This window comes from Budorcas taxicolor, chromosome 11 (genome assembly GCF_023091745.1).
Source record: "Budorcas taxicolor isolate Tak-1 chromosome 11, Takin1.1, whole genome shotgun sequence".
NCBI lineage: Eukaryota > Metazoa > Chordata > Mammalia > Artiodactyla > Bovidae > Budorcas > Budorcas taxicolor.
The window spans coordinates 54,542,515-54,557,165 of NC_068920.1; the positions used below are offsets into that span (position 1 = coordinate 54,542,515).

Sequence of the window (14,651 nt, forward strand, 5' to 3'; positions counted from 1 at the left end):
TGACTTCCTACTTATGCATTCCAGTCTCCTATAATGAAAAGGACATGTTTTTTGGGTGTTAGTTCTAAAAGATCTTGTAGGTCTTCATAAAACCATTCAACTTCAGTTTCTTCGGTGTTACTGGTTGGGGCATAGACTTGGATAACTGTGATATTGAATGGTTTGCCTTGGAGACGAACAGAGATCATTCTGTCATTTTTGTCATCAAGGTTGTATATTGTGACCCTGCTTATTTAACTTATATGCAGAGTACATCATGAGAAACGCTGGACTGGAAGAAACACAAGCTGGAATCAAGATTGCCGGGAGAAATATCAACAAACTCAGATATGCAGATGACACCACCCTTATGGCAGAAAGTGAAGAGAAGCTAAAAAGCCTCTTGATGAAAGTGAAAGAGGAGAGTGAAAAAGTTGGCTTAAAGATCAGCATTCAGAAAACGAAGATCATGGCATCTGGTCCCATCACTTCATGGGAAATAGATGGGGAAACAGAGGAAACAGTGTCAGACTTTATTTTTTTGGACTCCAAAATCACTGCAGATGGTGACTGCAGCCATGAAATTAAAAGACGCTTATTCCTTGGAAGGAAAGTTATGACCAACCTAGATAGTATATTCAAAAGCAGAGACATTACTTTGCCAGCAAAGGTCCGTCTAGTCAAGGTTATTGTTTTTCATGTGGTCATGTATGGATGTGAGAGTTGGACTGTGAAGAAGGCTGAGTGCTGAAGAATTGATGCGTTTGAACTGTGGTGTTGGAAAAGACTCTTGAGGGTCCCTTGGACTGCAAGGAGATCCAACCAGTCCATACTGAAGGAGATCAGCCCTGGGATTTCTTTGGAAGGAATAATGCTAAAGCTGAAGCTCCAGTACTTTGGCCACCTCATGCGAAGAGTTGACTCATTGGAAAAGACTCTGATGCTGGGAGGGATTGGGGGCAGGAGGAGAAGGGGACGACCGAGGATGAGATGGCTGGATGGCATCACAGACTCGATGGACGTGAGTCTGAGTGAACTCCGGGAGTTGGTGATGGACAGGGAGGCCTGGCGTGCTGCGATACATGGGGTCGCAAAGAGTCGGACACGACTGAGCGACTGAACTGAAGTGATCATGCCCTTATCACTGTGGATGATAGATGAGATAATGATGGTCCGTTAGTCTCGAGAAGCAATTCTGCTAAAATTCTCCTTTAGTTCTAAAAGGTGAATTTCACGAGAAATGACAAAACACAATCTTGCCTCCAAAGAGGCTATTTAGATGTGACTTCACACACACACAACTTATACATATTAACTGTAGCTGGGGAATGTGTTATCTGGCACACAGCAGTGACAGAGTAATATGTAAGGCTAAAAAAAGTAGAACTCAAAACCACCATATGTACTAAAGAAAATCATTTAACAGATGTCTCAATTTTTAAAGTTTCACATGCCATATTTTGGTAGATGATTTGAATTCCTCTTCCAGGCACCAGTGGAAAGGCCTCAGTTTAACAATAGAAATTGGAAAGAAACTTTGCCCAATGAGCTTCTACTTATAGACAATGGTGCCACCTATGGAAGTGAATTTCATTAGGATAAATTAGCTTATGGGAGGCATTGGCATCACAAGCCATGAGAAACACTGCCTGTCACTTACTGTGTATTTAAAACTTAGAGCCCTCAGCAAGGAGGCTCATTACCCTACTCAAAAAGGCTGCTATTTCAGGATCAGGGTCTGTAATGACATTTTGAATTAGGCAAGGGAAGGATAGGAGATATAACGTGTACATGACCTAGATGGTTCGTTGAACAAACAAGTAGGTTGCACGTTCCTGAAGAAACGTGTTGTTATCAGTTCTTTCTCCAAGGGAAGTCCACGGAAAGCTGACCATTTTGAGAGAGAATACGCTGCCCTGACTTCACAGCCATAAGAAACGGTTACCATTTTAAAGGTTAGAAATTATTCAGAGCTAGGCAATCAGTTAAAATTAACTAAGCACAGGAAGAATTTCCAAACACTGAGGGTCTTATGAAAACAACTGGTCGCTCATGAAAATGATACAATTTTATTCAGAAGCATTTAAAAACAGATTGGGTTTTCCTTGGTTTTGATTTAGATAGGGAGTTAGTGATGTGGGTTAGATGAAGAGGAATGTAAGATATGCACCCTAGACTAATTAGAGTTTTATGAAAAGTCTGATTCCTTATCTCCTCCAAAATAGGAATAAATACTAATCACGCCTTATAAAGAATTTAAGATGAAAGCAAAATGTTATTACATCCTAAAACCGCCTTTGTTTTTCCATACTTCAAAGTTATCTATGGTTCTCTGTGTGTGAAGTCCCTTCGGTCGTGTCCAACTCTTTGCTACCGCATTGACTGTAGCCCGCCAGGCTCCTCTGTCCTTGGGATTCTCTAGGGAAGAATACTGGAGCGGGTTGCCATGTCCTCCTCCAGGGACCTATGGTTGTCTTTCTTACTTTAATTATTAATTTGCTTCTTATTCATTGTTCTCATTATTTTGTACCTCAGTTTTGTTTTGTTTTGTTTTCTGGGAATTTGAGAATAAACTCAGCAGTGACAGTTCACAATGAAATATTTTTTTTGCATTTTGTAATTTTTTTTAACAATGGGTGAATAATTTTGTTTTGCTCCTAGAAAAAAAAGTTACCAATCTACTTCTTTCAACTTTCAGTAGGCTCAGCCCTTCAGGAAGTCAATCATGGGTCCAATCATTCTAGACCACTTTACAGGAGAAGTCTAAGAGGTAATCATGTTAAAACTCTCTGATATGCCCAACTGCTGACTTTGTGAATTTATAACCTATTTATAAGTATCTTAATAATGAAACGAACAAGTCACTTTCCTTCTAAAATTAAATTTCCACACGAAAAGCAGCATGTGATTCCTGTAACTTGTGACTTCATTAAAGAGAAGCTGATACTCATTTCAAACAAAAGGGAATAAAAGCTGAAAGTCTTATGTGATAGATGAGAAAACTACTTCATATCTGAAGGACTTCGATCTTAAATACACATCAGAGATAATTTATTCAGTAAATCCACTGATAAAAAAGAGAATGACTAAATTTAAAACAGGCTTCTATTTTTCTCTTTTTAACATTTTAAAGATTTAGATAGATAAGAGAAAAATAACCTAGATGTTTTAAACATATGTGAAATGCACACTAAAAAATGAAGTCCAAAATTTGGACATTTCATTGCTCACTCGCATACAGTGGATGAGCAGCAGTAGTTAGCTGACTCTGCATTTTATGTCGGCGATCTGGCATGGTGTCTTGCCCAGTGTATCCCAGATGTTACATAAAGTTCCAAGCATCTATTAAAAAACCTGTACAGAGGCATGTGTATGTGTGTGTTTCCAAGAGGGGAGGAAACAAACAATAGACTTCATAACTTTAATAGAAGCTGCTATTTAGACCATATGAAAGTTTACTGTTTTATAGAAGCTTAAATGGCTTTAGTGAGCATTTATTAAATGTGTCCTGCTGTACGGCCTTTAAATCTGACGGCAGCTGGCACCATACATTTTCTAAATGATGGTCCATAGTGATGCAGCTGTCGCCATAGTAACACTGGCTGGAGCATCTACTTCAGGTTTGACTAGCTGAGCATGGCTTTTTCCCTAAAACGAGTACCGATAGCCTATGCCTTTTAATAAAGTACCTACCTTCTATATTGACCAGTGAAAATAAGACCTAATTTAAAGTCTGTAAAAGTTTGGGGGAGAAGAAGATAATTTTCAACTGCATAAGAAGTGAACTCACATCCATCTTTCGAAAGGTGTTATTTCTAAAAGTGACTAGTGTTTCCGAAAATCAAGGACTTGGGCTCCAAAGGAAGAAAATCTACACTGGAAAACATGCATTTGTCTATGGTATAATTACAGTGTACTTTTGCTGACTTCATTTGGCTGTAGGTTAGTGCTTGTTTATCTGCACTTCTGTACCCATCTTATCAAATCCTGAAGAATTTCTTAGGTTGTAACATGGTTAGAAGTTTCTTTATTGATAGCACAATACTAAATGTTTAGTATTTAGTACTAAACATCTTATTACATTTTGTATTATTTAATTTTTATATTGAATTTTATAAACATTTTATTAATACAGTCAGTATTAAAGGAGATTTAGGGTTTCTATTAGCCTTATAAAGTTTGCCTATACCATTTTATAAAGTGATAAAATCAGCTGTCATAAAATTTGTGAACATCCATCTTTCCACATTAAAAAAAAGTCTTCCCAATTGAAATATGTACCTTACTTCTTAAGGTTTGGGGTTCTTTCAACTTTTCAATGAGAATTACTTTACTCAATAGCCTATACTCCAAACAAACGTACACTGAAACAGAAGAACAGCTTCTTCATTTTTCCCTTTTTTTTAAAGTTAATAAAATAAAACAACTTATGTATATTTGAATTTAAAACTTGCAGGACACCTTTCCTTTTTGATAGTGGTTATGTAACGTTTATATTTTTGGTTGTTATGTAACTTTTGCCTTAAAAACAAACATCCTTTATTTTCTATGGAAACAGATTATCTTGGTTTTTGAATTTTCTTGCATGGACTCCACATGTTATGTATACATGTTAGTTACAAAATAACTTTATATCTTTAAAAAGTCATCTTGGAAATTTACTAAGAAGAAAGCAAAAGAAGTTAGAAAAGGGAGCAAACCAAAAAATACCTAAATACAGTGTAATCGAATTCTACTTGTTCTCCAAATGACCTTGATTGAATTCTAACCCTTTTCTAATCTCCTCACTCCAAATTGGGTCCACTTGCTTTCTCATTGATGACTGATCTTTCTTGCCACTCTGAACTTGGCTCACCTCAGTCAAGGGCAGGACAACCAGCATGGAAGCCCAGGGACAGCATTCAGCCTTCTCTTACAAACACTATGCATTTAAATTATGAAGATGATTATGGCATGTTTATCATACCCCCGTAATTATAAAAGTAGAAAATTACTAATGTGTTAGAAAAAACTTCTTTCTTAAGTAACAATGAACTTATCATACATTTCACAGACACGGATCCGGGCGTAGAGCCTGTCTGCACGAGATGCTCTCCTGCTTGCTCGAAAGAAGGCAAAAACAAAAGCAGGTTTCCTTTCTCCTCTCCTTCACCAAATATAGCTGATTTAGAGTCACACAGAGACAGCCCAGAAGTCAGCCGAATGGCTGGTATGATGAACCTACACCCCAGTGCAGTTTTACATTTTACGTATGCTATTCAATTTCCATACAATATATTCTTTGAAGAAAAAGCATGGTTCTTAAAAATGTTAAAAATTTGGAAACCACATTAAGTAATTACTTTCCAAATGCTACTCTGAGTTTATACCAATCTATCCACTTAGAGTGTGCTGAGATCCAAACAACACGGCTGCATTCGGGTAATTTGGAATTGATGAAATGAGTAACAGTGTCAGCTGTGATGCTGGTCCCCATGACCTCAATGCATCATGCCCCACAGGCTAGATACACCCTCAGGATTCAGGTGATATTATCTAGGTAATTATAGCAATAACAATAAAATGATGGCCCTGATCACATAAGGTGCAAATAAGATACTCTGTGTATATTATTCAGTTCAGTTCAGTCGCTCAGTCATATCCGACTCTTTGCGACCCCATGAATCGCAGCATGCCAGGCCTCCCTGTCCATCACCAACTCCCAGAGTTCACTCAAACTCATGTCCATCGAGTCGGTGATGCCATCCAGCCATCTCATCCTCGGTCGCCCCCTTCTCCTCCTGCCCCCAATCCCTCCCAGCATCAGAGCCTTTTTCAATGAGTCAACTCTTTGCATGTGGTGGCCACAGTACTGGAGTTTCAGCTTTAGCATCATTCCTTCCAATGAACACCCGGGGCTGATCTCCTTTAGAATGGACTGGTTGGATCTCCTTGCAGTCTCCTTGCTCAAAATTCTCCCAGCCAGGCTTCAGCAATACGTGAACCATGAACTTCCAGATGTATATTATTACATGTGGTAAAACAATGTCAAAATAGTTCTTAAAAAGAGCTCTAACATCAGACATGAACGAATTAACTAGAGTTTGCGGGATTTCATAATTACCCTCGTGCTGGAATATTCATGTGCCTTGCACACTTAACGACCTCCTCAAACCTCTTCATACTCTCTTCAATAGAACAGTTAATGTTCTTCTTGCTAAAGGATTCAGAGGCAGCACCAAAAACAGATACCTCGGTTGCTCCTGCAGCGACCTGAAAAATACAATTTAAAGGCAGAAGCTAATTCGTTTCAAAACCATCAGTGAGCGCAGTAGAAGCAATATTAATTACTCTATAAAGAAATATTTGTATTCTTTAGCATTCTGCTTCGAATTTAAAATCAGATTTCTCTCTGCTTGCTATATACTCTCTTTTGAAACGTAAAAATATTTTATAACACGGATAATTCCACAAACGACAACACTCATAAATCACACAATATACAATGGTGGTATTCCAATTTAATTTTCCCTTTCCTAAAAGTTATCCTCAGAAGTATTTTAACCCAAATTGTGGAAAATACCAGCATCCCAATAAAACCTCTTAACATCTATGGAAAACATTACTTTTAGACCATATATTTTTAAATAGAGAATAGTAAATACTTTCTGGTTTTCTTCTTTCCTTATAACCCATCAGAAAAACACTTTTCCAAATTATCACTTGAATTTTACCCCCAATTTTCTCTCTATCTCTGAAGCTCCCTTCCACTGTTTTATACTTTGACTATGACAACTAAACCCTTGTGTGTCTAATTCCTTAAACCTCTTGCCAGTTTTTGTTTGTTTGTTTTTTGTTTTTTAGTAAATGTAGGTGTCTTTTTTACTTTTTATTCTTATTCATTTATTTATTTTGGCTGTGCTGCATAGCATGAGGGATCCTGGTTTCCCTTCCAGGGATCGAACCCATGCCCCTTGCAATGGAAGCGTGGAGTCCTAAGCACTGGACCACCAAGAAAGTCCCCTCCCCTCTAGCCAATCTTTAAACCCAAAATGTTGACCTAATCAATTCTCCTTTTGGCCCACTTTGCCGTTTTCCTTCCTCCCTCCAGTCTTCCCAGAAACTTGTTGTCAAATGTAAAGCCTCCTACATTTCCAGTTGGATTCTTAAGTCTTTCTATCAATATATCTCTAGCACCATGCCTAGACTGCCCTTCCTCACCAATACCCTAACACCTTAAGAAAACAAAAATTCCGTCATCTTTCTTCCAACACTGAAAAAAACACTGGCTTCCACTCTTCCATCCACAATACATTTTTAACCTTTAAAATAAAAGTCTATGGATTGACAGCAATGTCCTACTCTATAACACAGAGAACTATATTCAATATCCAATGATAAACCATAATAGCAAAGAGTATTTTAAAAGAATGTGTATATATGTATAATGGAATAATTTTGCTGTATGTCAGAAATGAATACATCATCATAAATCAACTATATTTTACTAAAAGTTTTGATATAAATTAAAATGAAATTCTATTTATTGAACACCTACTCTGATCCCATGTTGCTGTTTGTATTTTGCACATCCTATTTCTAATCTACAAACAATCTTCTAAACTAAGCATGTACTACACCAATCCACAGGTGTAAAAACTGCGGTTCAAAGAGTATAAATCTCTAGTAGGAGATCCCAAGTTCAGCAGAAGTTCTGGGCCCATGTTTTGGACATGAGTTTGCATACCTTCCAGGCCAAGATTGTTTCTATTACTTTCTAAGCTATCCTGAAGGTGTCCTTTCATATATCTCTCAGGGTGGGTACATTTTCTACTCTGTTAGGACCAGATGACAGAATATTTACAATTTCTTAAAAGATCTCTGTCTTTATTAACAATATAATAAAAAAATTGTATTAATTTTTTAAGAGAAAAGTGGTTTCACAAGATACACTAACAGGTCACACCCCAACTAGGACCCAGAACTTCAACTTCATGCAACAATATCCATTAAAATCAGAAATAGCTGCTGCTTAGCTTTTACAATAAAGCCATGTAAGCATATCACCTCAAGCCTTTACTTAAAGCTGCACTGATCCTTCTAGTATGAAAGTGAAAGTTGCTCAGTCGTGTCCAACTCTTTGCGACCCCATGGACTGCCCATGGAATTCTCCAGGCCAGAATAATGGAGTGGGTAGACTTTCCCTTCTCCAGGGGATCTTCCCAACCCAGGGATAGAACCCAGGTCTCCTGCATTGCAGGCGGATTCTTTACCAACTGAGCCACAAGGGAAGCCCAAGAACACTGGAGTGGGTAGCCTATCTCTTCTCCAGGGGATCTTCCTGACCCAGGAATCGAACCGGGGTCTCCTGCATTGCAGGTGGATATGTATATTCACAAAAGCTTTTGGCATATAAATTCCCAAGTCACCTTGGATTCGGAGAAACAAGTGAGAAGACAATAAAGCAAGCTGTTAGTTCCAATGAGAGTGCTTAGCTTCGTGAAGAGGATGGGAACAACAGCAAGGCCAAAGGAGGTGACAAGTACAATTGTCTGCTACAGTTACATTAACAATTATAACATCGTGTTGAGAAATGTTTATTTTGTACTCCTTGTTTAAGAGGGAAGCACAAAATATACTTTCAGAAGAATCTCGCTGAAATGGAAAATTGTATTTCTGTGTTTTAATTCTTGGATGTTAAACTGAAAGAGCCATTTGTATGGAGCATCTGAGTCCCAACAATGCCACAGTCATTGATCGCCAAGTACCCACAGGAGTATAATAGCAGTAGTGTTTATGCAGGATATCAAGGGAGTCATGTATCACACCATTTAACTTTGTAAAAACCTTTACAATAAAAAGCATATCAATTTTAGGGAAAATTAGTAGCACACTTACAGCACGGTGAAAACCCTGAAGATTAGGAGTAAGGACAGGATATCGAATTCCTGGATATTGATGAATGCCCTTCATCACTTCAGTGTGATCTGCCATCTTGAATACATAATAAGTTATATGGAGACATGAGAATTGGAATATTCTATCAAGCATGTTCTTAGTTTTCAGGAAGGTTATAAATATACAGGAAATTTTATTCTATCGATTCATGTTCGAAATAGCAAAACCATGTCAATATAGCTAATGATAAGTAGTTCTCAATGTCATAAATATATAATAACTAGATCTGGATTTTGTGTATTATATAACAGGATCTGGTTAAGTGATTGATTACAGGTACTCAGGAATTCTGAACTCTCATGTTTTCACCTGACTAACCTTTATTCTCTTCCTTTCATTTTATGGCCAAGCCTCCAGTACCCCTGAGAGTAGGGAGAGTTTGAATGGCAAAGACTGTGGATTTATCTTCCACATGGAAATTTTGTGTCCAGATAATTTTCAACATGTGAAATTTTAAAATGTTTAGTAAAGTGTGAATTACACATGTCCATTAGAAGAATTTAACAAGGCTGAGATCCTAGTATACTATTGGTTTTAGTTACTAACAATCATAATGCTTTACACAGTTCTATCCTTGAGTTACTATTTGTTCTCATAATGTGAACAAATATTAATAAATACAATGGAGCACACAACAGGAAGCTCATCCTATCAAGACTTTATTTTCTATATTTTCCATGAATCTATTTAAGAAAAATCAACTTTGAATTAAAATGTCAAACTTGCCAGTTCATCACAAAGTCTGTAATTTAGCCTCCTAGAGCAATAACTGATGGTCAAACTCCATAATCATCTTATAGAGAAATTACTGTTGATGTAACCATAAGTTCTGCGTATTGAAGAATAACAAATTATGGCATGAACAATAAATATAAGGAACAATGTATAAACAGCAAAAGCACACAAAATGAACATGGAGAAAGCTGTAAAAACATGTGCTAAACCAAAAGTTGTATCTTTGCTGTGGTAATAGTTGAGGGAAGACTTGTTTTTTTCTCTATATACCTTGACGTATTAAAATAAGCATGCAGTGTTTTTAATTTAAAAGCAAATAAAACAGAATTAAAGTATAAAATGCTTTTATTCACACAACTGTACATTTTTAAAAGGTGAAATTTTACAATATTCACTCTTATCAGTCCGTTGATCCTATTGACTATCAGCTAAATGACTCTCAGTAGAATTCAAATACTTTCAATGACTGTTATTTGGAATCATTAACTGAAGTCTTAAATATATTCAAACTTTTAAATCCAATATTTAAGATGTACAAAAGCATTTCCCATTGCTTGCCACCACGCCTAGTGGATATTTAAGCTTTCATTTTCATTCAATCCAAACACATTTAATTCTGTGTAAAATGTAATCCTTGGTCACTTATTTCTTAGAGATCACAGCTACCATTCCCTGCTCCACAGCTGCATATGTTACAAAGACCATCCACCACAGACAGTTACAATGTATTAAAACCAAGGCTTATTTTATTTTAAGCCTACCTCACTTTAACCCAAAGGTTTATTGAACATCAACTATGTCCAAAGCCCCATGCTAGGTCATGTGGGAAATATACATACAGGAAAGTAAAGTCCTTGCACTGAGTCATTTGCAGTATAGTTGGGGAGATCAAGAAATGCACTAGGAAAAGTTCACAATTCAAAGAAATACAGTAAATCTCCTACCTACAAATCTTCAAGTTGAGAACTTACAAAGATGTGAACGGGCATTTGGTTCCAAAAAGGAATCAGAACCCGTGACACCAACGTCAAGCATGAGTGAAGCTGCAGCTTGCCCCCATCTCCTATGGCTGACCATCCTCAGCTCTGCAGTTCCCGACCTCTCTGAACTTCAGTTGGCCTTGTATGCCAGCTGTTGCACTGTATTACTCTTCTATTCAAGGTAAGATTTAAAATGCTTTATATTTTGTGTTTGTTTTTTAGGGTATTATTTGTGTGAAAAATATAAACCTATTACAGTACAATACTATACAGGTGATGGTGTTAGGTGGGCACCTAGGCTAACTTCATTGGACTTATGAACAAAGTGGGCTTAAGAATGAGCTCTTGGAACATAACTTGTTTGTATGTAGGGGACTCACTGTACACCGGTTGTGAAAAGAGCAGTTAATAAGAGTTCAGAATGAGGGAAGATTGGTAGGGCCTATAATAGTTTAAAAGAGTATATGGGATATGAACTGCAGCCCCTGCTCTGACACATTATAATTTTTCCTAAATGGCCACAGCAGTATTTCTAAACCCACATGTTCTTCTAGAACCCCACCGATCTCCATCAAGAAATGGATGCTATTACCCTCCACTGGAATCCAGGCAGGCTTGTGATTGCTTCAACCAATAGAACACAGCAGAAATCATGCCATGTGACTTCTGAGGCTAGCTTATGAGCAAGGACACAGCTTCCACAGGGCTTTCTCCTTGGGAGGGAGCCACCATGAAAAAGTCAGCAGATCTGCATGAGAAAAACCAGCTTCTGCAAGGCAGTCGCAGGGAGAGGCCACATGAAAGACCCACGTATAGAGGAAGTGAGCCCCTCGCCAACATCAACACTACCCTTAAGCCTTAAACTTGTGGTCCAAGGAGCTCCAGATGACTCAGCCCAAGGCCCCAGACATTGTAGACCACAGACAACTTTGTTCCTGTAACGTGTTCAAATTCCAAAGTTAAGATTTGATGAGGATGGCAAATGTTAACTGACACCACTCAATCCACAGATAATTCATGACAAAGCCATAAAGGTGGAAACACTGAGAATCCAATAGGGTGGGAAGAGGAGGAGAGATGGCTGCAGGGTGCAGCAGCAGGAATGCACTATATGGCTGGAAAAAAATTATCAGTAAACAATCAGGGGATAGGCTGTAAAGTAAGACAGGCGGCCACACATGGTGACGGATCTTGAGTTAAGCTCATGTGATTCTAAAACTTCAGGATTTATTGTGAAGACACTAGAAAGCTATGAAGAGTGGCTGCTGAATCAGCAGAGGAAGACTGGGAGAGATGCAGCGCTTTAGAAAGATTCTCCTGGAGAGGTGCAAATGGCAATCGGAAGGAAAGAAGCAGTTTCCAAGTGAGGAGAATGCAGCTTGCCACAAGCTTCACTGCAGAGAAGTGGCACTAGGAAGGGGACCCCAGAGACAAGTCAGTAAGCGCCCAGAGGCTGGTGGTATAAGGGAGGTGATTTACTTTAAAATGTAATCTTTCCTCCTTTATAGCTTCTTTTTTAAACAGTTAAGATCTGTGCATATTTCAACACACAGTTCTTGACTATATGTTCATGAATGTAGCCTCTGTGTCTGGGGCTAGAGTGTGAGTTCTGTGTCTCTCTCCCTGTCTCTGTCTCTCCATGTGTCTCTCTCACACATACATGCAAACAAGCATTCACAAATCATCACCCAAAGTTGTGAGCACTGATTCCTAATTTCAAGCACAAAGAAAAGTTACCGCTAATTTTAGGACACCATAGTGAATGCTAATTGATATTATTATACTTATGTCTAACTAGATGTCATATGTTTAGACATGTATGACATATTTATATTAACGTGATAACAGGAATCAATAAAAAGTGATTCTCTAACCAACACACAGTTAGAGAATAAAGTATGCAATGCACTTCAGTATGAAGGGGACAAGACAAATGTTAATCTTCAAGAAATTTAGGTCATATTAACATGTAAGTGATTAATTCACTCTACATGTAATTTAACAAAGATCTTGAATCTTTATGTGGAAAATTATGTAAGAAAACAACGACTTAATAGATATTTCAATTTGTAGAACGGGAAAATAAGCAGAGATGACAGTAACCAAATTCCGAATGTAAACTAAATTTTAGGTCATGAAAGCTAAACTTTGATAATCATTGAAGATACCTTAATGAAATTATGATAAATTAGAATTTATTAATTAGAATTAATTTAATTAATTAGAATCCAACAAATCAGAACATTTACCTTTATAAAAATAGCCACAATATGATGAGGTCATTTAAGACATAATAGTATTCTCTTTAAATCTGGTCAATAAAGACAATTATGTAAAGAGCTTTAGGAAATTGTGATAGGATATAATTTTATTACAATGAATAAACTAGAGCAGGTTTCAATTAAAGGTAGATAATCCTTGCTTTACTTTATTTTTTCACTCTTAGGGAGTTTATGTTATACTTCAGTCTTGATGTTATTTTAATGTCTAAAGTTTAACTGTTATTTAAACAATAATAGAACTGTTCCTTTACAGTACTATTTTGACATTTTAACAAAACCTTTCTACGTCTGGTTTGAATTAGCATATTTTTAAGATTTTGCTGTGACTTTTCATTTAAGATCATAAGAATTCCCATCATTTGGTTAGTACCAGGATTTGCCATTATCTGGCCATTGTGTGAGAATAGCCATATCTCTACTGCCAACCAAACAGGGTATACCATGGTGAATTAATTTCATGGGTATCCAAATTTTGATACGGATTCAGTCACAATATTTGTGCAACAATTTGCAAGCACTTAAAGATATGCAAAGGGTCACATAATTAGAATGCAACAGACATATACTTAGAGATTTTATTTTACTTGCTACTAACTCTATCATGGGGTGATTATATCTGGACACTCCTTGTGTGCATGATCAATCACTCAGTTGTGTGGGACTCTTTGCAATCCTATGGACTGTAGCCATGGGGATGGTCTTGATCCCTGTCTCCTGTCCAATGTCACAAACCTCCGTCCATAGTTCATCAGGCACTCTGTCTATCAGATCTGGTCCCTTAAATCTATTTCTCACTTCCAGTGTATAATCATAAGGGATTTGATTTAGGTCATACCTGAATGGTCTAGTGGTTTTCCCTACTTTCTTCAACTTAAGTCTGAATTTGTCAATAAGGAGTTCATGATCTGAGCCACAGTCAGCTCCCAGTCTTGTTTTTACTGACTGTATAGAGCTTCTCCATATTTGACTGCAAAGAATATAGTCAGTCTGATTTCGGTGTTGACCATCTGGTGATGTCCATGTGTAGAGTCTTCTCTTGTGTTGTTGGAAGAGGGTGTTTGCTATGACCTGTGCATTCTCTTGGCAAAACTATTGCCGGGAACCATATCAATAACCTCAGATATGCAGTGACACCACCCTTAAGCAGAAAGTGAAGAGGAACTAAAGAGCTTCTTGATAAAAGTGAAAGAGGAGAGTGAAAAAGTTGGCTTAAAGCTCAACATTCAGAAAACCAAGATCATGGCATCCGGTCACATCACTTCATGGCAAATAGATGGGGAAACAGTGGAAACAGTGTCAGACTTTATTTTGGGGGGCTCCAAAATCACTGCAAATGGTGACTGTAGCCATGAAATTAAAAGACGCTTACGTCTTGGAAGGAAAGTTATGAACGACCTAGACAGCATATTAAAAAGCAGAGACATTACTTTGCCAACAAAGGTCTATCTAGTCAAGGCTATGGTTTTTCCAGTGGTCACGTATGGATGTGAGAGTTGGACTATGAAGAAGCCAAAGAATTGATGCTTTTGAACTGTGGTGTTAGAGAAGACTCTTGAGAGTCCCTTGGACCGCAAGGAGATCCAACCAGTCCATCCTAAAGGAGATCAGTCCTGGGTGTTCGTTGGAAGGACTGATGCTAAAGCTGAAACTCCAATAATTTGGCCACCTCATGCGAAGAGTTGACTCATTGGAAAAGACCCTGATGCTGGGAGGGATTGGGAGCAGGAGGAGAAGGGGA

At 37.7% G+C, this 14,651-nt stretch overlaps 1 protein-coding gene across 1 annotated transcript in view; it reads right to left on the reverse strand.

Moving 5' to 3' along the window:
* Nucleotides 1-14,651, reverse strand: part of HMGCLL1 (3-hydroxymethyl-3-methylglutaryl-CoA lyase like 1) — a 186,749-nt gene that overhangs the window by 86,065 nt on the left and 86,033 nt on the right. The window contains exons 4-5 of the mRNA XM_052649170.1: nt 8,857-8,952; nt 6,083-6,231 (exon numbers count right to left, since the gene is read on the reverse strand). Coding sequence (XP_052505130.1) covers nt 6,083-6,231; nt 8,857-8,952 — 245 coding nt within the window. The remainder of the gene's footprint in view (nt 1-6,082; nt 6,232-8,856; nt 8,953-14,651) is intronic.